The following is an 18,897-nucleotide window of genomic DNA, read 5'->3' as shown; positions in this document are numbered from 1 at the left end:
GAACCTTAGGGAAACATCTCAGCAGGCTGGCTGAATCTTTGTGTGCACTACTTTCATGGATGGCTGGGGACCAGGGGATGGAAAAGGTTAAAAGCCAGTGGCTTGTTTCAGCTGAAGGTACAAAGTAGAAACAAACGCAACTGGAAGTGGTGGTGAGAGCTCTGTTTCTTCTCCAAGTTTTGGTCCTCAGCTCACATAACGGGAAGACAGCTGCAGGGCGACGCAGGGCCTATCCCGGTGGCCTCAGGCCAAGCGCTTAGGAGCACGCGAGTGCACGAGGTGGCGGGGTGTAGGGGCTCAATTAAGGACCCCGTTTCACTTACGAATAAAGCTTTGTCAGACCCTTTATTGGGAGGGTGATAAGGCTTTTGCATTTGCCTATCCATCCATCCATCCTTTGTCTCAACGTCAAGGCCTGCGCCCGGGCAAGGCTTTATCGCACGCACAGGACTAGAGGGGGTACTTAACGCAGGAGTAAGATGTGGTGGGAGGACCGCCCAGGATCCCCCCAACTGCGCGAGGCCCCTTCGCAGGAGGGGCGGGTGGCACTGGAGCGACAGTACCACGGTGCCAGCAGCCCCTCCCCCAATCCCCAGGACAAGGAACGCGTCAGCGTTCCACGTTCTCCCCGACCCTCTGGCCGCGAGGGCCCAGACCCCGGCCGGCCCGAGAGGCCCCGGCAGGTGCCAACAAGCCCGGGCCGTCCCTCAGGCCGCGGCCTGCCCCGCGGTCGCCGGGAGCCCGCCTCGGTTAGCGGGGCCTCGGAGGCTGTGGACGCCGGGACTCGCCGGCTCGCCCCGCGCCCCAGCCGCTTCAGGCGGCGGCCCAGGCGCGGCCGCCCCTCCCCCCGCGCCGGTGGCCTGGAGCCCCGCGCGAGGCGCGCGGCGGCGCCTCTCGGATGCTGATTGGCCGGAGCCGCAGGGGGCGGGGCGGTGGGTGTGAAGGGGGCGGGCCCAAGCCGCTCTGCACTCCGGTTTTTCTCGGCTTCTGCGAGCTCCCTCATTGCATCATCTTGAGCCAGTGGCCGCAGTGAAACGCTGGGCGCGGCGCGATCCACCCTGGCCGGGGCTCTAGTTCGGTCTCCCGCGTCTGTCCTGGCCCTTCCCGCACCTGCTCCAGCGCCAAGGCCGGAGGACCCCAGCGGGCCGACTCCGAGAACCCGCTAGGGATAGCTAGCGGATCTCGCCTCCTCCAGGGGATCCATTCATTGAGAGCCGAGTCTTTTCCCGGAGCTCGAGTCCCCCGCCTCCTCCAGCTCGAAGCCGCGGACAGCGCCATGGAGAAAAGCAGCGAGACCAACGGCTACCTAGACAGCGCCCAGGAGGGGCCTGCAGCGGGGCCTGGCGAGCCTGGAACCACTGCTAGACGCGCGGGGCGCTGCGCCGGCTTCCTGCGGCGCCACGGGCTCGTGCTGCTCACGGTGTCCGGGGTGGTGGCGGGTGCTGGCCTGGGCGCGGCGTTGCGTGGACTCAAGCTGAATCGCACACAGGTCACCTACCTGGCCTTTCCGGGCGAGATGCTGCTCCGCATGCTGCGTATGATCATCCTGCCGCTGGTGGTCTGCAGCCTGGTGTCGGGCGCCGCCTCCCTCGACGCCAGCTCTCTCGGGCGCCTGGGCGGCATAGCCATCGCCTACTTCGGCCTCACCACGCTAGGAGCCTCGGCTCTCGCGGTCGCTTTGGCGTTCATCATCAAACCTGGATCTGGCTCGCAGACCCTTCAGTCCAGCGACTTGGGTCTGGAGGATTCGGGGCCCCCACCGGTCCCCAAAGAGACAGTGGACTCCTTCCTTGACCTGACCAGGTAATGTCCCTGCGACCTCCACCCCACCTTCCTGAGCCTCAGTGGGAGACGCCAGCTCATTAATGCACTCTAGTTCATATACCCCCATATTCATTCTTAACTGGCTGCTGGTGGCCTTTAACAGTTTTAAATGTCAAAATAACGTCTACAGACTTTGGTCACCTGTGCAAACGTCAGCCGGGTCTCACCGGGCATTTTCAAGGACCAGGGCTCCATCTTTTAGTAAGACCCATCCTACCGTTAGATGGGAGTGTGCTAGAGAGAGGCAGAGGTCTCACTTGTACTTCGCTTATACATTTTGGCTGCCCTCTCTAGGGAAAAACATTCCAACCACGCCCCTATATTCTCACCTAATTTTCTCCCCAAGTGGTGCAGAGAAGCTTCTGAGAGCATTGGTTAAATTTTGTCTGTTGGGCCATTCTCCCCTGTAATCTGTGGCGTCTGTTTTAGCCCTTTGGCTGGGAAGAAGCTGGCAGTTTTTTGAAGGGCTGTCAGTGGACCCAAGAATAACAAGGCTGGAGTGAGTTATGCAGGGCTCATTCCCCAGAAACATGCCTCTCGGGGGGCTTGGGACAGGTTGCTCTCCACCTGCATAGTCAGGACCACTGTAGAGTATTGTGAGTTTGAAAGAAGCATCTTCAGTTAACTTTGCCTGCTTTTGGGGACTCTGAAGTTGCATTTCATCCCTAGAAATGTAGTGTAGTTTTTGTGGATTCGCCAAAGCCTCAGCTTCTTTTGGTTTCTTCGTTAGCCCAGAGTTCACAGATGGGAAAACTGCAACCTAGAGGCATTTACTGATGTGGCCAGGTTCAGTTGAGTGGGGAGAGCCTGGCTGGCTCCCTCTCTAGGTTTTCAATAATTCTGGAATCAGAGCCTTGGACATATGTTTTGTCTTGAGTCACTGAAGCAAAGCTCCTCATTGCTGAGGCTGTGAAAAACAGCAAACACTGGGCAAAGTGACTTGACTTCCTGCTGTTTCCATTTCTCCTTCTGGAAAATGTGATGACTGCCACTTAAGAGAGAGTGTTCATTTAAAGTTATAACAACAAAAAAAAGTCAAAGGCATTTACTTTGGGGAAAAAAAACAAAACCCATAACCTCTCTGATAAGGGGGACCAAGAAGTTCTTACCAAAAAGATAGGTGGAGGTGGCCTATTACAACTTTGATGAGATATAGCCTTTGTCTAGTGTCTGGTAGCTGGTTATTTGGAGTCTTTAGAGATTGTTACAGTTTGAGGACTAACTTTTAGGTGGGTACTGAAAAAGTCTACTGAGGTTGAGAGTAGTGGTCACTAATGCTTAGCGGTCAGTGTAAGTGCAGACTCTCAGTGGCTCAGGCTGAAAACACAGAAGGGCCAAGTGAGCCTTCATCATGGCTTGTTGGAAGTAGGTAGTGTTTCATGTGCCTTTGACTTATTACCTTCAGTGTATCAGTAAGGGAGCACGATTGTGGGCTTAAAGGAGTCTTTTTTTGCAGGGATTAGCCACGATCTTGAGATTGTGGTGAGGGTTGAATGAGTTGTGTTTGTAAAGCTCTAAGAATAGGACTGACCCAGTAATGCTTGCTCTTGTTATAAATGGAGCAAGATTATGAGTGATGATGTTTTTCCAGTTCACATGAGTTAATGGGGATGATTCTCTTTTTATGTGTATGCTAAGTGGCTCAGTCATGTCTGACTCTGTGCAATCCCATGGACTGTAGCTCTCTAGGCTTGTCTGTCCATGAGATTCTCCAGGCAAAGATACTGAAGTGGGTTGCCATTTCCTCCTCCAGGGGATCTTCCCAACCCTGGGATCAAACCCATGTCTCTTATGTCTCCTGCCTTGGCAGGCACTTTCTTTACCACTAGCACCACCTGTGAAGCCCGGCTCTCTTTTCATACTCTGAAATAAAGAGTGGGTGGGAAGAAAAGGATGTTTGGGGAGCTCAGGATGACTTGAAGGTAATAGAGCTTTTTGGGTCTATTGGGAACCATGTGGAGCCTGGAGAAAAATCCTGGTGATCAGTGGCTGTGTTTTGGACTAACAGAATCAACAATGTGGAACATTTGGGAAATGGAGAAAATCAAAACTAAACACAGAAGAGCCTTCCATTCTGAAATGGGGCAGAAATCCTCACATATCCTCCCCAACATCTGTTTTCTTTTTCCTCTGCATGACATGCGTCTGGTCTCCAAAGTTGACCTCAGGTTTCTTCACCTGTCAATGGAAAGGATTGAGGTAACCTTCCTCTGAGTGCTAATATTTGTGGTTTTCAAATGGAAAACCAGACACTGATGTGCCAGGGAGGCAGGGGTCTAAGGCACCGTCTGCACTGGCAGCCTGGAAAATGGCCCCGGGCCACTGTCTTGCAGAAGTCTACCCATGGCTGCTGAGTGCCTGGTAAAGACAACTGAGATTTTGCCTGTTGCCTAGTTTTCTAGGCTCTATTGCTTTCCTTGCACTCATTTTCTCAACAGTGGACTGTGTTAGGAGCCTTTCCCCTGCTGGAAGGAGGCTCTAGGTCCTTAGTTTTTTTTCCCAAGAACTGGGTGACTATGAGCCCTCTCAGCCTGCAAAGAATGCATTTCTTCAGTAGATGTGAAGAAAATTGTCAGTGACTGAGATCTGATATGAGTCCCTAGATCACAGTCAAGGGAGTAAATGATGAATCTTTTATTTAAATGTTGACCACAGCAGGTTCTCTGACCTACGTCTCTCCCTTCTGTAGGCTAGATGAAGACTCCTAGCAAATCGAACGTGGATCCAAATTAATGGAGATTTCTCAGCCTACCTAGTCACTGAAACTGGCAGCTTGTAATTTAAAACTAATTTCTTTAGCTCGACACCAGACCTAAAGAACATAAATCCAGGGAGACAGTGTGGATAGTGATGAAGTACAGACACTGAGGTCAGCTACCCGAGTTTGAATACAGCTTTACCACCATAGGCTTTCCTAGTGGCTCAAACGGTAAAGAATTGCCTGCTATGTGGGAGACCTGGGTTCAATCCTTGGGTTGGGAAGATCCCCTGGAGAAGGGCATGGCAACCCACTTCAGTATTCTTGCTGGAGAATCCCACGGACAGAGAGGAGCAGGCTACAGTCAGGGGGTCTCAAAGAGTCAGACACGACTGAGCAACTGATACTTTCACTTCACTTTCACTACCACTTACTAGCTGTATGGACAGTCATTTAGCCTGTTTGTACCTCAGTATCTGTACCTTATCTGTAAAATGGGGTTAATAATAGTGTAGCTACTACCCAGACTTGTTACAGGGATTGAAAGAGTTAGTATATGAGTGTCTCTCTAATATTCTAGCATGTCCCAACCTCTTGGGGACAGCTGAAGGCTGCTTGATACAGAGAATGAGTGGTCCTCTTAGCCTTGTTTCCTCCAACACCCCCCACCCCAGGGGCCCGGCATTAGCCTTTCCAGCAGGAATCTAAAACTGAATGTGGGCCTCAAAAAGAGGATAGGTTACTCCCCTACCCCCTACTGTCTCCATAGTGTGGGCCCATCACCCCCAGCTCTCCCTCTGCTCCTGACCTTGTAGGGGGTACCAAGATCTGAAGGTGCACACCCCGTTAGCTAACTCTGTAACAATGAACACTGCGGATGATAAATATTTATTAGGTGTACATACAGTGTCATATCCTGTTCTGAAGAGTCTTTGAAATGTTCATAAGTTCGCTAATGACTGTTTGAAGTTAAATGAAAGGAAATGCTATTGGAACAAAAAAAATATACCTAAGCAAAAGTAAATTGCTTTACATTCTTCTCATATGGAACCGGGAAATGCATACCATCCTTGACAATAGGCTCAGAAGAACAAACAGGACCAGATGTATAAAGAAGGAACATTTGTGAAGTTTTCATGGTGTGAGGTGCATGAGTGTGTTCAGTACCACTCACAGTAGTTCTGCTTTTGCCAGTTCGGTCTTGGCTTATGCCAGTTTTTCTGTTTGCTTTAAACTATGTGTCCAAATGTTCCTAAAGCACTAGCAAGACTCGTCCATTCATTCGCTCCCAGTTTGTTCTGACTCGGGTCTCTGGATGTAGTAATACAGTCTTGGCACTTTTGCAGATGTTTTTGACTTAGACACACTAAGAAAATACATTTTAGATGATAGCATGCACATATACTCATCCCCACCTCCACATAGATAACCTGAAACACAAGTTCCACAAAACCACGTTTTAAGTACTGATGCACGCTGCTCTTTTATATTCTGTCTAATGTATTACATCTTTTATAGAGTGCTCCTTAGAGCTGGGAAATATAGCTGGTATTATGTAATTCCAGAACATTTCTCAGAATCAAATAACTGGAAAAAGGACCCATTTGAGAATTTGAATAAAATGAAGAACTCAGTGTTTAGAAGCATACTAGTACCCAGTGAAACGGAGTGCTCTGCAGAGGTGAGCGTGAGGAGCATTTGCTCCTTCTGGTTTCCAGATGGTGAATCTTACAACATCAAATCTGTACTGGAGTTGTGAGGTCCACAACTCACCAGCCACAAGTAACTATTTCAAGTTAACTAGTTTAAATGTAAATAAAATAAGAAATTCAGACTTTAAGTAGCACTTGCCATTGTTCAAGTGCTCAGTAACCACACAACTAGCATATTGGACAGCATAAGTATAGAAAAGTCCTGTTGGATGCTGCTGATCTGTTATGGAATGTGAATGAGAGATACAGCGAATTCCTATCTCTGGACATTCAGTGAAGGGTTAAATTGATTACTTTAAGATCCTGTTCCTCATTTTGAAAACACCCAAGGTTGCTCTGTCAATGTGAGGAGCTGGGAAAAGTGCCTGGAGACAGAGCTCTGGGGGAAAAACTGCTTGTGTGATGGAGCAGACGATCCCTCAATACAGGAGAGCTCAGCGGTAAGAAAAAGCCCAAATTCATTGCAGCATCTGTGTCTAAAAGCCAATGAAAGAGGGGAAAGAAGAGTGCAGAGAGAACAAAATCAAAGAACTGACACACCTGATTGTTAAGACTTACTGCAAAGAAAGCTACAGTGAAAAAAAAAAAAAAAAGAAAGCTACAGTGATCAAGACAGTGTGATATTGACACTGAAACAGGGTAGAGAGCCCAGAAATCAACCCACCTGGTGGCTCAGATGGTAAAGCGTCTGTTGACAATGCGGGAGACCTGGGTTCGATCCCTGGATTGGGAAGATCCCCTGGAGAAGGAAATGGCAATCCACTCCAGTATTGCCTGGAAAATCCCACGGACAGAGGAGCCTGGTAGGCTGCAGTCTGTGGGGTCGCAAAGAGTCAGACATGACTGAGCGACTTCACTTCACTTCACTTCAAATATGATCAACTGCTCTTTAACAAAAGAGTAAAGGCAGTAGAATGGCACAAGAACCATCTTTTCAGCAAATGGTGTTGGAACACTAGACATCCACATGCAAAAAAAGTGAATCTAAACACAGCCCCTGTGCCATTCACAAAAATCAGCTCAGAATGGATCACACATAAATGTAAAATACATAACTATAAAACTCCTGGAAGATAACATAAGATGACCTCTGATATGGCAATGACTTTTTAGATACAACACCAAAGGCAGAATCTATGAAGAGTAGAGAAAAATGTTTTGTCTTATTGCTGTGGCCAGCACAGCAGGTAGGGATTGAAAGTGGTTGACGCACAGTTTGGGAAAAAGAAACTAGAGACAGAATTAAAGTTTTAAAGATGGGACCAGGGGACTCGACCTCTTGGATCAAGAGCCCTGTTCCTTGGAGCCACATAACTTTTATTTAGTGTCTTGGCAAGCAGAAACTATCTGTTGTGTTACAATGAAATCAGCCTCCTATGTCCCTAGTCACATCTCCCATTTTATTGATTACTTTAAACTATATTGTTATTTTCTTGTACAAGAGCTATCACCTAGTGGGAGGTCATAGACCCGCATATGCCTTGGGAAAACATCTTAGTGTGTGCACAAGCAGTGTTCTGAACTTGCGCTGACCTAGCATTCCAAAGTCCACAGTGTGTTTTTCCTTAGCTAAGCAGGGCATGACAATCCCAACTGATCAACCCAATATACTTTTACTTGGGTTATGTTGTATTGCTGTATTTTGCTTTTATTCTTTTCCCATGGTGACTTTCTCATTTAGCCAGAGCAACAGGCGGCTGACTATTAACCAATGCATCTTACTCCTGCAGCATCACACCCTTGCCCCGTGGAGGGGCAGGTGGGGCAGGGGGCACTCCTGCTTCTGGCCTGTGGCAATGAGGGGAACTAAAGGAGAGCGATTCGGTGGGTTCAGCTCATTGCCCCCAGGCGTCTCCTCCCAAGGGATTAATGTCTGAGAGCTGAGTTGTGTAATCTAAAAAGTCCAGTCATCCGGTTGGATGTGCGTATGTTTTTTGGTTGTCAGATTTCCTTTGCAGTTAGCACGGTATCTTTTGTCTTAACTTTTTAAGGAATTTTGAGATATGATTTACATACAAAAGATGCACCCATTTCAGGGGTGCAGTTCAATGAGTTTTGACAGATAGATAAACCACTTAATCACTACCACAATCCAAACAGTGAACATTTGTTTCTCCCATGATCCTTCTCAGCAGTTCCCACACTTCATCCCTGGCCCTAGGCAGCTTTGGATAGAAAGTTTTGCTTTCTATCACTATGGATTAGTTTTGCTTTTTCTAGAGTTTCATGGCAATGGAATCACTCAGTATGTACTTTTCTTTGTCTGACTTCTTTTGCTCAGCACAGTATTATTGAGATTCTCCATGCGTGTGTGTTAGTGATTGATTCCTTTTTATTTTCAAGTAGAGTTCCTTTGTATGGATTTATCTTAATGCTATTTGTCCATTCATCAGTTAATGGACATTTCCGTTTCGAGCAATTTTGAATAATGCTGTTATTCATATAGCTTATATCTAGGAGTAGAAATGCTGGGTCATATGGTAAGTATATGTTTAACTTTATAAGAAACTGCCAGAACACATCATGTTCTTCTTAGAAATTTGATTCTTTTGGCTGGAGTTGCCGCTTTGACTCTAGTATTGAATGTACCCCTCTATTCCCATTGGATTTTGTAGACTATCTGAAAACAGATTGGTCTAGAAGTTGTGGGTTAGAATTCATTCTGGGTGAGGCAGTATTGGGTTATTGCTTTTGCCAAAGACACCAGGCTGGCCAGGTAGTAGGGTTTGAACAAGTGGTCTGTGACCCTTGGAAGAGAGTGTTTCAAGGTGATGGGAGAGGCTGTGCTTGCACCGAGTGGGGAAACAGCTCATTTCTGAAGGATGTGAACTATTTGTGGGGGAAATCATCCCCCATGGAGAAGATAGCGAGCTTCTATCCCAGCTCTCTCCTTAACATCTCTGTCCTTTTAGGGAGAGAAGCAGGTGGCCAAGCTCAGTCTGAGAACTACTGTGGTGGATGTAGAATTGATGAAACCTTGGCTCAGGGCCTGTTTTTGCTTCTAACTAGTATAGCAAATGGAAATGAGATACCAAACAAGACTGAGAAAGGTGCTTTGTAATGGAAATCATAGGCAAAAGTAAGTTGCTATTCATCTATACATTAACAAATAACCAATAACAATGCCTAGTCTGTTTCTACCTTCCTTTTAAAATAAATAATGCTTGTAATAGGAATCAAATTTCAGATCACCATTTTGCAATGGTTAATTCACAGATCACATTTTGTCTGTTTAAATACGGCCATGTACTTTCGGGTATTCTTTAAGTACGTTGAAAGCAATTCAGGTTTCATAGACAAGCAAGTGAGGAAATGCTGAGTTGCCATCTCTAGCTGTTGGCTGTCTTTTGGAAGCCTGAGTGTTCTAACAAAGTCATTTTTGTGTCTTGTTAACCCTGTTGGTGGGTGTATTATCTCTTGTACAACAAGTTGCCACCATTTAACAGCTTAAAGTCACACATTTATTATCCCGGAGAATCTGTAGTGTCAGGAATCCTAGCATGGCTTAGCTGGGTTTTCTGCTTCAGTCTCTTACAAGGCTGCAATCAGTGTCAGCCACAGCTGGGGTTTCATCTGAAGGCTAAACTGAGGAAGGATTCCCTTCTGAGGACACATGGTTGCTGGCAGGATTCAGTTCCTTGAGGTTCACACTGGGAGCCTCTGTTCCTAGCTGGCTATTGGCCAGAGACCGTCCTCCATGTCTTGTCATATGGGTCTTTCTAACATGGCGGCTTGTTTCATCAATATGGAAGCCCAGAAAGCAATAAAGAGTGTCTTCTAGCAAGATAGCATCCACAAGTTTATGTAGCATATCACAAGAGTGATATCCCATTACCCTTACTGTATTGTGTTTGTGCTCGTATTCATGCTAAGTCACTTCATTCATGTCCGACTCTTTGCGACCCACGGACTGTAGCCCACCAGATTCCTCTGTCCTTGGGATTCTCCAGGCAAGAATACTGGAGAGGGTTGCCATGCCTTCCTCTAGGGGATCTTCTCCACACAGGGACTGAACCCACAACTCTTGCGTTTCCTGCATTTACAGGCAGGTTCTTTACTACTAGTGCCATTCTTTTGACTAGAAGCAAGTCATAGCCCCCACCCCCACACCCCACCATGACACACACACTCAAGGGGAGGGTATTACACAAAGATGTGACTACCAGGAGGCCTTTTAGACCCTGCTTGCCAAGCTGGGCTGCAGTCAGACCTGCTGACCTCTGAAACTGAATACATGCTAAGTTGCCTAGCGATTCTAACACTGTGAATAACTCATCCACCGAAGTGAGAATTAATGGATGTTTGGCACAGATTGTAAAGGATGAGCTTTTGCTCTCCAGACTTACTATAGGAGGTCAGTAGAAAAATGGATTGTCAGTGGGATTTTCATATATCACAACTCAGTTCTCAGTTCAGTCGCTCAGTCGTGTCCGACTCTTTGTGACCCCATGATCCGCAGCACACCAGGCCTCCCTGTCCATCACCAGCTCCCAGAGTTCACTCAGACTCACGTCCATCGAGTCAGTGATGCCATCCAACCATCTCATCCTCTGTCGTCCCCTTCTCCTCCTGCCCTCAATCTTTCGCAGCATCAGGGTCTTTTCAAATGAGTCAGCTCTTCGCATAAGTCTAGCATCTGTACAAAATCTGACCCAAAGGAGGCTCAATATAAACTATTTGCCTGCCAAGGTTTTGGTTTCAAAAATCTAGTGTAACTGGATCAGTTCTATTGCTCTCCTTTTATAACAAAATTCTATAATTTCCTTCATCCTGAAATGAAATCCATAAATAGAACTTACCCTACACGTAATCTCAAACATCAATATGACTTAACTGTAATATAAAAAACATACCAGATTGGTGGTTGCCAGAGGTGATGGTGGAGGATGGGATAAATAGGTAGAAGGGATTATTACATATTTTAAAAAATAGAAATAAAAAAGTGTACTGTAAAGTCTTTAAAAGTTAAATACTGAAGGAGAGTAATTAATAGTAAAAATAATGTATTTCAAGATGTGAATGCTCTAAAACAAAATGGTTAGGTGCTTGCTTCTGAGTATAGAGTCACCATTAATGAGAGAGCTTTAAATTCAGACTGATACTCAGTTACTAGCATGTGTGATTAAGGGCCCAGATCCTATAATTTTTGATTAGTGATGTGATTTCCCAGAAAGTGAATGACTCTTGAAAATATTCTGAACAAAGCAAAACAAAAAAATCATCCCACATTTTACACAGGAGTTTCAGTCCTAGAAAATACAGTGTATATTCAAACTGCACAAAAAATACCTTGCTGTAAAGTTAGTTTCTAAGCTCAAATAATTTACGAACAAGATTTTCCTCTACAGTTTTGTGTCGTACAGGACATTGGGAAGTATGAGGGCCTTGAAACTATTTATTACACAGGACTTTGCCACACTTAGCAGAACAAATAGCTGGGACCTGGCACTTCTGCCCAAACATACTCCCCCAGTTCCAGGAATGCCCCCCAGTTATCGTAACAACAAAGCATTCCCTTGGATTTCACAAGTTGGCAGCACCACTTCTCACTGAAAACCACTGCCCTAGGGCCTAGCCACCAGGGGAAAGGAAAGTGATGCAGTTACTCTGGTTTGCTTGGACAAAGCTAAATATCAAGGGTACCACGAGGGAGATGAGGATAGAGATCAGTGCTTCAAAGTCTGTGCTGTGACTCTTCAGCCAACGCACAGTTGAGTGCTTGGATCAAGCAGAAGATGGCAATAACTGCAGGATGTGGGGAGAGAGGGAACCCTGTGTGTTAGGCTGTCAGGTGTGGGCATCTTAAAGTGAACATGTTGAATGACAAATTTTAAGGATACTGACAAAGTGCTTTCTTTTCCAACAGAAACCTGTTTCCTTCAAATCTTGTGGTTGCAGCTTTCCGGACGGTAAGCTTGATGCTTTGCTAAAAATAGGAAACTTTGGGTGTTATATGTTTATAGCATATAAATTACTGCTATAGAGTTAGGTAAGGTGGAACAAGGAGGGTTTTGTGCACTTAGTATCATTGGCCTAAATTTTTATAGATGGGCCCCTGGAGTGAAAACAAACAAAACAACAAGAAACCAAAAAATTGTCCAAAATATCCCACTAGTTCCAGCATCTTTTCACATCACCTAGTACCCTCAAATCATGTTTTATGGAGCTCTTAAATATTTTAGAATTTTAATTTTTTAAAATCTTTTTTAAGTTTTTTGGTTGCATTGCACAGCCTGTGGGATCTTAGTTCCCAGACCAGGGATTGAACCTGGGCCATGGCAGTGGAAGTGCTAAATCTTAACCACTAGACTGCCAGAGGAATTCCCTAGAATTTTTTTTTTAATGCATTTTTATATTTTTTTCTGATTACAAATATAATATATGCTCCTTGCAAAAAAAATTAAAGTACAAAAGAATGGAAGGAAATAAAAATCACCCATAATCACTACCTAGAGCTACCCATTAACATTTTGTTATACATCTTTCTGGTATCTTTTTTCTATACATGTACATATGCACCTGCACACAGATACACACGCACACAAGATTTTAAAATAATTATACTACATACATTGTTATTATGTATACACATATTTTTCAGTAACCAGCTCTTATTGTGAACATTTTCTCATGTCGGTTAATATCCTTCTGCATAAGTTACTGGCTGTAGTATGAACATGTCATAATTTTACTCAATCAGTCCCATGTGGATGGCTGTTTCTAGTTTTCCCCTAACTTTAGCAATCCTGAAGGTAATGTTCCTACAGCCAAGCTTCACACAGAGAAGGAATATAAAGGTCTAGATTAGATGGACTAAACTGATTGCCTTTTTCACGCACTGTCTTTTCAGTTTCCACTCAGTCTTGCTCTTTAAAAAAACAAACAAAAAAACCCTGGGTATAAATACAACTGTGGCTTGTATGTATAATGTGAGATAGAAGATAAGAGAAAAATGAAAAGTGTCGTGGCTTTCAATGCCTGCCACGGAAGGTGTGGGGTGGCTTTTGTATCCCCTGCCACCCCTATCACAGGACAGCTGATCATCTCTGCCTGTCTGAAAGCTTGATAAGTCAAAGCTGAGAGAGACCAGAGCTCTTTAAAAGGCAGGTTCAAAGCAGAGGCCTCTGGGCCTGACGGGCCCCTTTTTAACAGTTACTGTCCTTAGAAGGATGAGGAAGGGTGTCATATAACAGAATCCACTAAATGTCAGTGCACACTGTTGCAGGGAGACACCTGTGTGTGTCAGGCAGAAGTGTATGAAGTCAACCACAGGACCAGAGTTGGAAAGATAGTTCCCCTCTGATGAGTGGGTCTCCCAGAAGACTCAGCCAAAAAATAGCATCTTGCCCCATATCCTTTGTTTTGAGGAGTAGAGGGCTGAAGGTGTATTAGATGCTGAAAAGCAGTCAAGCTCAAGTAAGTTTTGGAACAGAGTGGAGCATAAATAAATGAATGAAAATAAAATGGCACATCAAAAAAACGAACTTTAATATTATGGAATGAATACCAAGTTTCTCCAAATAATATGAATTCTCAGCCGTTTAAGATATCAGCTTGAAATTGTACAGACCTTCTCCAAGCCAGGGTCTGGGGACTGAGGAAATTCTCTCCATTCCCTTGAGTTCCTAAATAATCAGTGGTCTCCTAGAGTGCATGTTGCCCTGATCTTAAGTGACTTTGGTACAGTCCTCAGAGGCCCTTGTCCGGCCAAGCAACTGAGGAATGCCAGCAGACCTGGAGGGAAGAACAACAAAGTAGCAAGAGGCCCAGCAGTCCTCTGGATTCCTCTTGGGAAAGGTCTTCAGCTGTGAACTGACGGGGTTTTCTTTCTCTTGCTCACAGTATGCAACTGACTACAGAGAAGTGACCCACAACACAAGCGCTGGAAACATGACCATTGAAAAAGTAAGGGTTTTTGTGAGATCACTTATGACAAATCCTGTAACACAAATAATGCTTCTGAACTCAAGGAGCGTAAATGATGCTTAGTTGTTTCTCAGCAGGACTGAAGACTGGGGTTTGAATCACACAGTTTAGGTGTGCTCTTTGGGCCGTTTACCATCTTTAGAATACGTCCATTTCATTGAACTAAAACTAATGTTCCCTGTCTTAAAAGAAATTGTGTAACATCCCTTCTGTTTTTCTGAAATATAAATAATAGGTGATTTAACCTACCCTTGCACATAGAATTTGTCTTAGGGGTTTAACTCACTATAACCATCATTCATTCACAAGTATGTTTTGAGTACCTGTTGTTTCTTTTGTTGTTGTGTGTGTGTTGGTTTTGTTGTGGTTTTTTTTTTTGGACACACCACAAGGCATGTATGTGGGAACTTAGTTCCCTGACCAGGGATTGAACCTGAGTCCCTTGTAGCTGAAGCACAGAGTAACCGCTAGACCACCAAGGAAGTCCCTTGAGTACCTATTGTTTACCAGACACTGAGCTAAGTCCTAGCCTTCATGCTGGAGCTGAAAGAGACGAGGGACCTCAAGGATTATTTAGTCCAGCTATGAAGCTGCCATGGGAAGAAGGAGGAACTTTGCCCTTCCCCCATCCCCTATACACCTCCCCAGGGCTAAGTGGCTCTGAGTTCTACCAGCCTGTTTTTGATTGAAGGAAAAGTTCTACTTTTTTTAAAAAAAGTTGAAAGCTAAAATAGTTTAGTCCCTTTCACTTCATCTTGCAGATGAAGCACCTGAAGCTCAGAGAAGTTATTTTAATATCAAAGCTGGGACTAGGGTTCAGACTAGAATGATGGTAAACATGCTCTTTCAGTTTTTACCACGCTGACATGTTTCCTATTCAGAATTTCATAATGTGTTTGATGGAATAAAATGTCTGTCTTACATAAATGCTTGCAGTAGTGAGATTCAGTACTGCTGGGAAAAAAATAAAGAACACATTATATTTATACATTTTAAGTTGGTGATTTAGGAAAGAATATCCTGAAAATATCCATGTTGATTCTGAACATCCTTTTTGAAATTTGTCAGTGAGGAGACTATGGTAAGAACCTAGCAACAAAGAATTAGTAGCCAAAGTTAGAATCACTGGCCTTTTTTGGGAGGGGGGGGCGGGGGCCACACCCTTGAGGCTTATGGGATCTTAGTTCCCTGACCAGGGATTGAACTGGGGCCTACAGCAGTGAAAGCACTGAATCCTAATCACTAGATCATCAGGGAATTCCTTATAATCACTGACTCTTGAGCTGAAGGACCTTTTCACCAATCAGCTTGTCTTTTAATGTGAAGTGAAAGTCGCTCAGTCGTGTCTGATTCTTTGCAACCCCATGGACTATACCGTCCATGGGATTCTCTAGGCCAGAATACTGGAGTGGGTAGCCTTTCCTTTCTCCAGGGGATCTTCCCAACCCAGGGATCAAAGCCAGGTCTCCCGCACTGCGGGCAGATTCTTTACCAGCTGAGCCACAAGGGAAGCCCTGACTTTTAAAAGCAACCCTTTAAAATGATTGTCCAACCTCTGCCTGAGCATATCCAGTGAGGAGAGGCTCAGTACTTGCTGCTTCAACCTGTGCCCATTTCCAAAGCTTTCACAGTTAACAAGTAGGTGAAAATCCTGTTTGTTGACTTTCCAAATCCTGAGACTCCATCTCCCTCTGAGTTTCCGGCCCCTTGATCTGTGAAATCGCTGAGTGTTAGAGGAAATACGAGCCTTTCCTCTTTCTGGGCACACTGTTTCCGTCTGACGGAGACCTGAGCAAATGCATTCTTTAGTCCTCACTCATCTGCTGTCAACTTAGACCCTGTGTCCCCTCTGATCCTACAGATCCCCATTGGCACCGAAATTGAAGGGATGAACATTTTAGGATTGGTCCTTTTTGCCCTGGTATTAGGAGTGGCCCTGAAGAAACTCGGCTCTGAAGGAGAAGAGCTCATTCGTTTTTTCAATGCCTTCAATGAGGCGACCATGGTGCTGGTGTCATGGATTATGTGGTGAGTGTCACCCTGCCCCCAACTCTCTCTCTCATTTCTCCTGCTACCCAGGAAAGAACCCCACTTAGCTGTTCCAGGCCACCCCGTGGGGCCACCCGGCCCAGAGCTGTCTGTGGATGATGTACCACGACCAGTCTTGGTACAAGGGTTGAAGGATCTCAGAGAAATAAATAAGCACGTACCATGGTTACTAGTCACTTGCTTGTCACCCACAGTGACCCCTGGGGTTCTATCACTGATGATTTATCGATGAGCCTCACCATTATTCTTGCCACATCTTGTGGGGCAGTGAATTCCATATAAAATAAGGCTTATTTCTCTTTAAAGAATAGATTAAAGCTTCAGAAGGGCCCCTTACTAGAGTATTACAACATGGAGAACAAATCCATCTTTACCCCATACGTACAGGTAAACTTGGAATGGTTTTTACATGAATGTCTCTTTATATAACAGCAATGAAAGGGTACTTGTTTAATAAAAACCACCAGATTGATTTCTGGCTAACAAGGAAAAATTTGACAAGATCTCTCAAAGTAACTTCTCAAAAATCATACCAGTTCCAGTGGTAATGCTTCCTGCTGTTTTACTGAAGCCAGACTTTGGGGGTTTTAGTTTCTACCTGCTCGTTGTTGAGAAACTAGTTTATCTTTTCATGCACAAAACGTGTTCCTTATTGTCAACCCTTAAATATCCTAGGGTGTCTCTCTCTCAGATGATACTGGGATGGCAGCTGGCCTGAAGAGAGAAGCCTGGAATTTGGTAGGAAAGCTTGAGATTGGTTGGGAAGCTGAGTTCAGAGCCTCCACTAGTAGTGTTTATCCTGCTTAACCAAGTTTTCTTGCTCAGCCCCGAACTCCAGAGTCTGAGTCTGCATCAGAAACATGCCACTTCATATGACTCCTGTTGTTCTGGGGAGAAAAATATTTCCAGAAAGGAAAAAGCATTTTCATCCTGTCAGGTTCTTTCCCTGGCTTATTCTTTTTAGTCTGAAATCCTCCCAAAGGTTGGATTAAAGGAAACTGTGCAGGAAAGTGATGTTCCTGTGTGAAAACATTTGTTTTCAATCTGAAACCAATTTACAGTCATTCCTTCAACATGACGTGTTAGTTATACAAGCAGACATTTGGAAAGGCAGACCTGTCTGAGAGTCTTAACTGCAGTAGGATATCTGTTGCCCAGAAAGTGCATCCCACACAGAACTGGGGTTTAGAATGCCTTAACTGATTAAAGGGGCTTCCCTGTTGGTTCAGTGGTAAAGAATCTGCCTGCAATGCAGGAGACACAGGTTCGATCCCTGGGTCGGGAAGATCCCCTGGAGGAGGCCATGGCAACCCACTTCAGTATTCTTGCCTGGAAAATTCCATGGACAGATGAGCTTGGCAGGCTACAGTCCATGGGGTCCCGAAAGAGTCTGACATGACTTATTAACTAGAACATATACAAGTACACACACACAACTGGTTAAAGGATCTCCCCTAGGTGTGGGAGGGGTCTTCAGTAGTAGCTCTTTCTTTCCTTTGCTAATTACCTACTATAATATCAGGCACCTGCCTAGACTGTACTATTCATAGAAATGCTTTCTCAGTAGATGGTCAGGAAACCTTGCAGGCCATGTGGTCTCTGTCATAGCTGCCAATGCTGCCATCACAAGACAAAAACAGTCATAGACAATTTATAAATGAATGAACTTGGCTGTATTCCAGTAAGACTCATGGTGCCAACCCATGCATTAAACTGTCCAGGGAGGAAGGAAGGAAGGGAGTCCTCTGAAAGTATTAGAAGAAAATACAGGGGTAGAGAAAGTCCTCCTACACAAAATACAGAAAGAAAAAGCCATAAAAAGCTGCTAAATTTGATTCCACCAGAATATGAAAATATTTGCATGCAAAGGATACCTTGGATGAAGTTATAAGACAAGATACTTATTGAAAAAAAAGTGATATATATTTACATATAGTCTATACACACACACACACACAAACACACTCACACTCAAAGCATTGGGATTGAAAGGACTGGTACAAGTTCACAAAAGGTTCATCTTTCTGTAGTGAAATTAATAGAGAACTTGAGAATAAGTGTTAAAAATCTTTTATAGCAGTTTCATATTCTTCAGCATCCAAGCCATGATCATTGTTCTATTTTGTGTGTGTGTGTGTTTTCTAAGAATGCTGGTCCATGACCAACTAGGAAGAAATGAACCAGTCTTTCACCAAAGATAGTTTGAGAAGAACTAATATAAAGAGCCCTGATTACTGAAAAAGAAAAAAAAGACTGAATAAACTCTTAGAAAATGAACACAGGAAATGAACAGGCAATGCATAGAAAAGGAAACCTGAATGACCAATAAATGTTTTAAGGGATGGCCAGTTTATTAGAAATCAGGGAAATGAAAAGCTTGGTTCTATCAGGCACTGATAAGGGTAAAGTTAAGATTTCTCAACAGCAGTACTATTTTTTTTTCCTTTGGAATTTGAGGAATTTTTATTTTAATTTTTCTGCATTTTCCACTTTCAACAATAAAAACCTGTTTCTTTTTTGTTGAGATATATTTGATTTAGTGCTTCCCTGATGGCTCAGCTGGTAAAGAATCCACCTGCAATGCAAGAGACCTGGGTTTAATCCCTGGGTTGGGAAGATCCCCTAGAGAAGGGAACAGCTACCCACTCCAGTATTCTGGTCTGAAGAATAGTCCATGGGGTTGCAAAG

At 44.6% G+C, this 18,897-nt stretch overlaps 1 protein-coding gene across 1 annotated transcript in view; it reads left to right on the top strand.

Moving 5' to 3' along the window:
• Positions 1–943: 943 nt before the first annotated feature.
• The window catches only part of SLC1A4 (solute carrier family 1 member 4), a 28,205-nt gene continuing 10,251 nt past the window's right edge, over positions 944–18,897 (top strand). The window contains exons 1-4 of the mRNA XM_069580344.1: positions 944–1,803; positions 12,101–12,143; positions 14,077–14,139; positions 16,022–16,188. Coding sequence (XP_069436445.1) covers positions 1,277–1,803; positions 12,101–12,143; positions 14,077–14,139; positions 16,022–16,188 — 800 coding nt within the window. The 5' untranslated portion in view covers positions 944–1,276. The remainder of the gene's footprint in view (positions 1,804–12,100; positions 12,144–14,076; positions 14,140–16,021; positions 16,189–18,897) is intronic.

The sequence above is a fragment of the Ovis canadensis genome, chromosome 3, assembly GCF_042477335.2.
Source record: "Ovis canadensis isolate MfBH-ARS-UI-01 breed Bighorn chromosome 3, ARS-UI_OviCan_v2, whole genome shotgun sequence".
Lineage (NCBI taxonomy): Eukaryota > Metazoa > Chordata > Mammalia > Artiodactyla > Bovidae > Ovis > Ovis canadensis.
The sequence above is the reverse complement of the archived record's forward strand: the minus strand, read 5'-3'. Positions and strand labels throughout refer to the sequence as shown.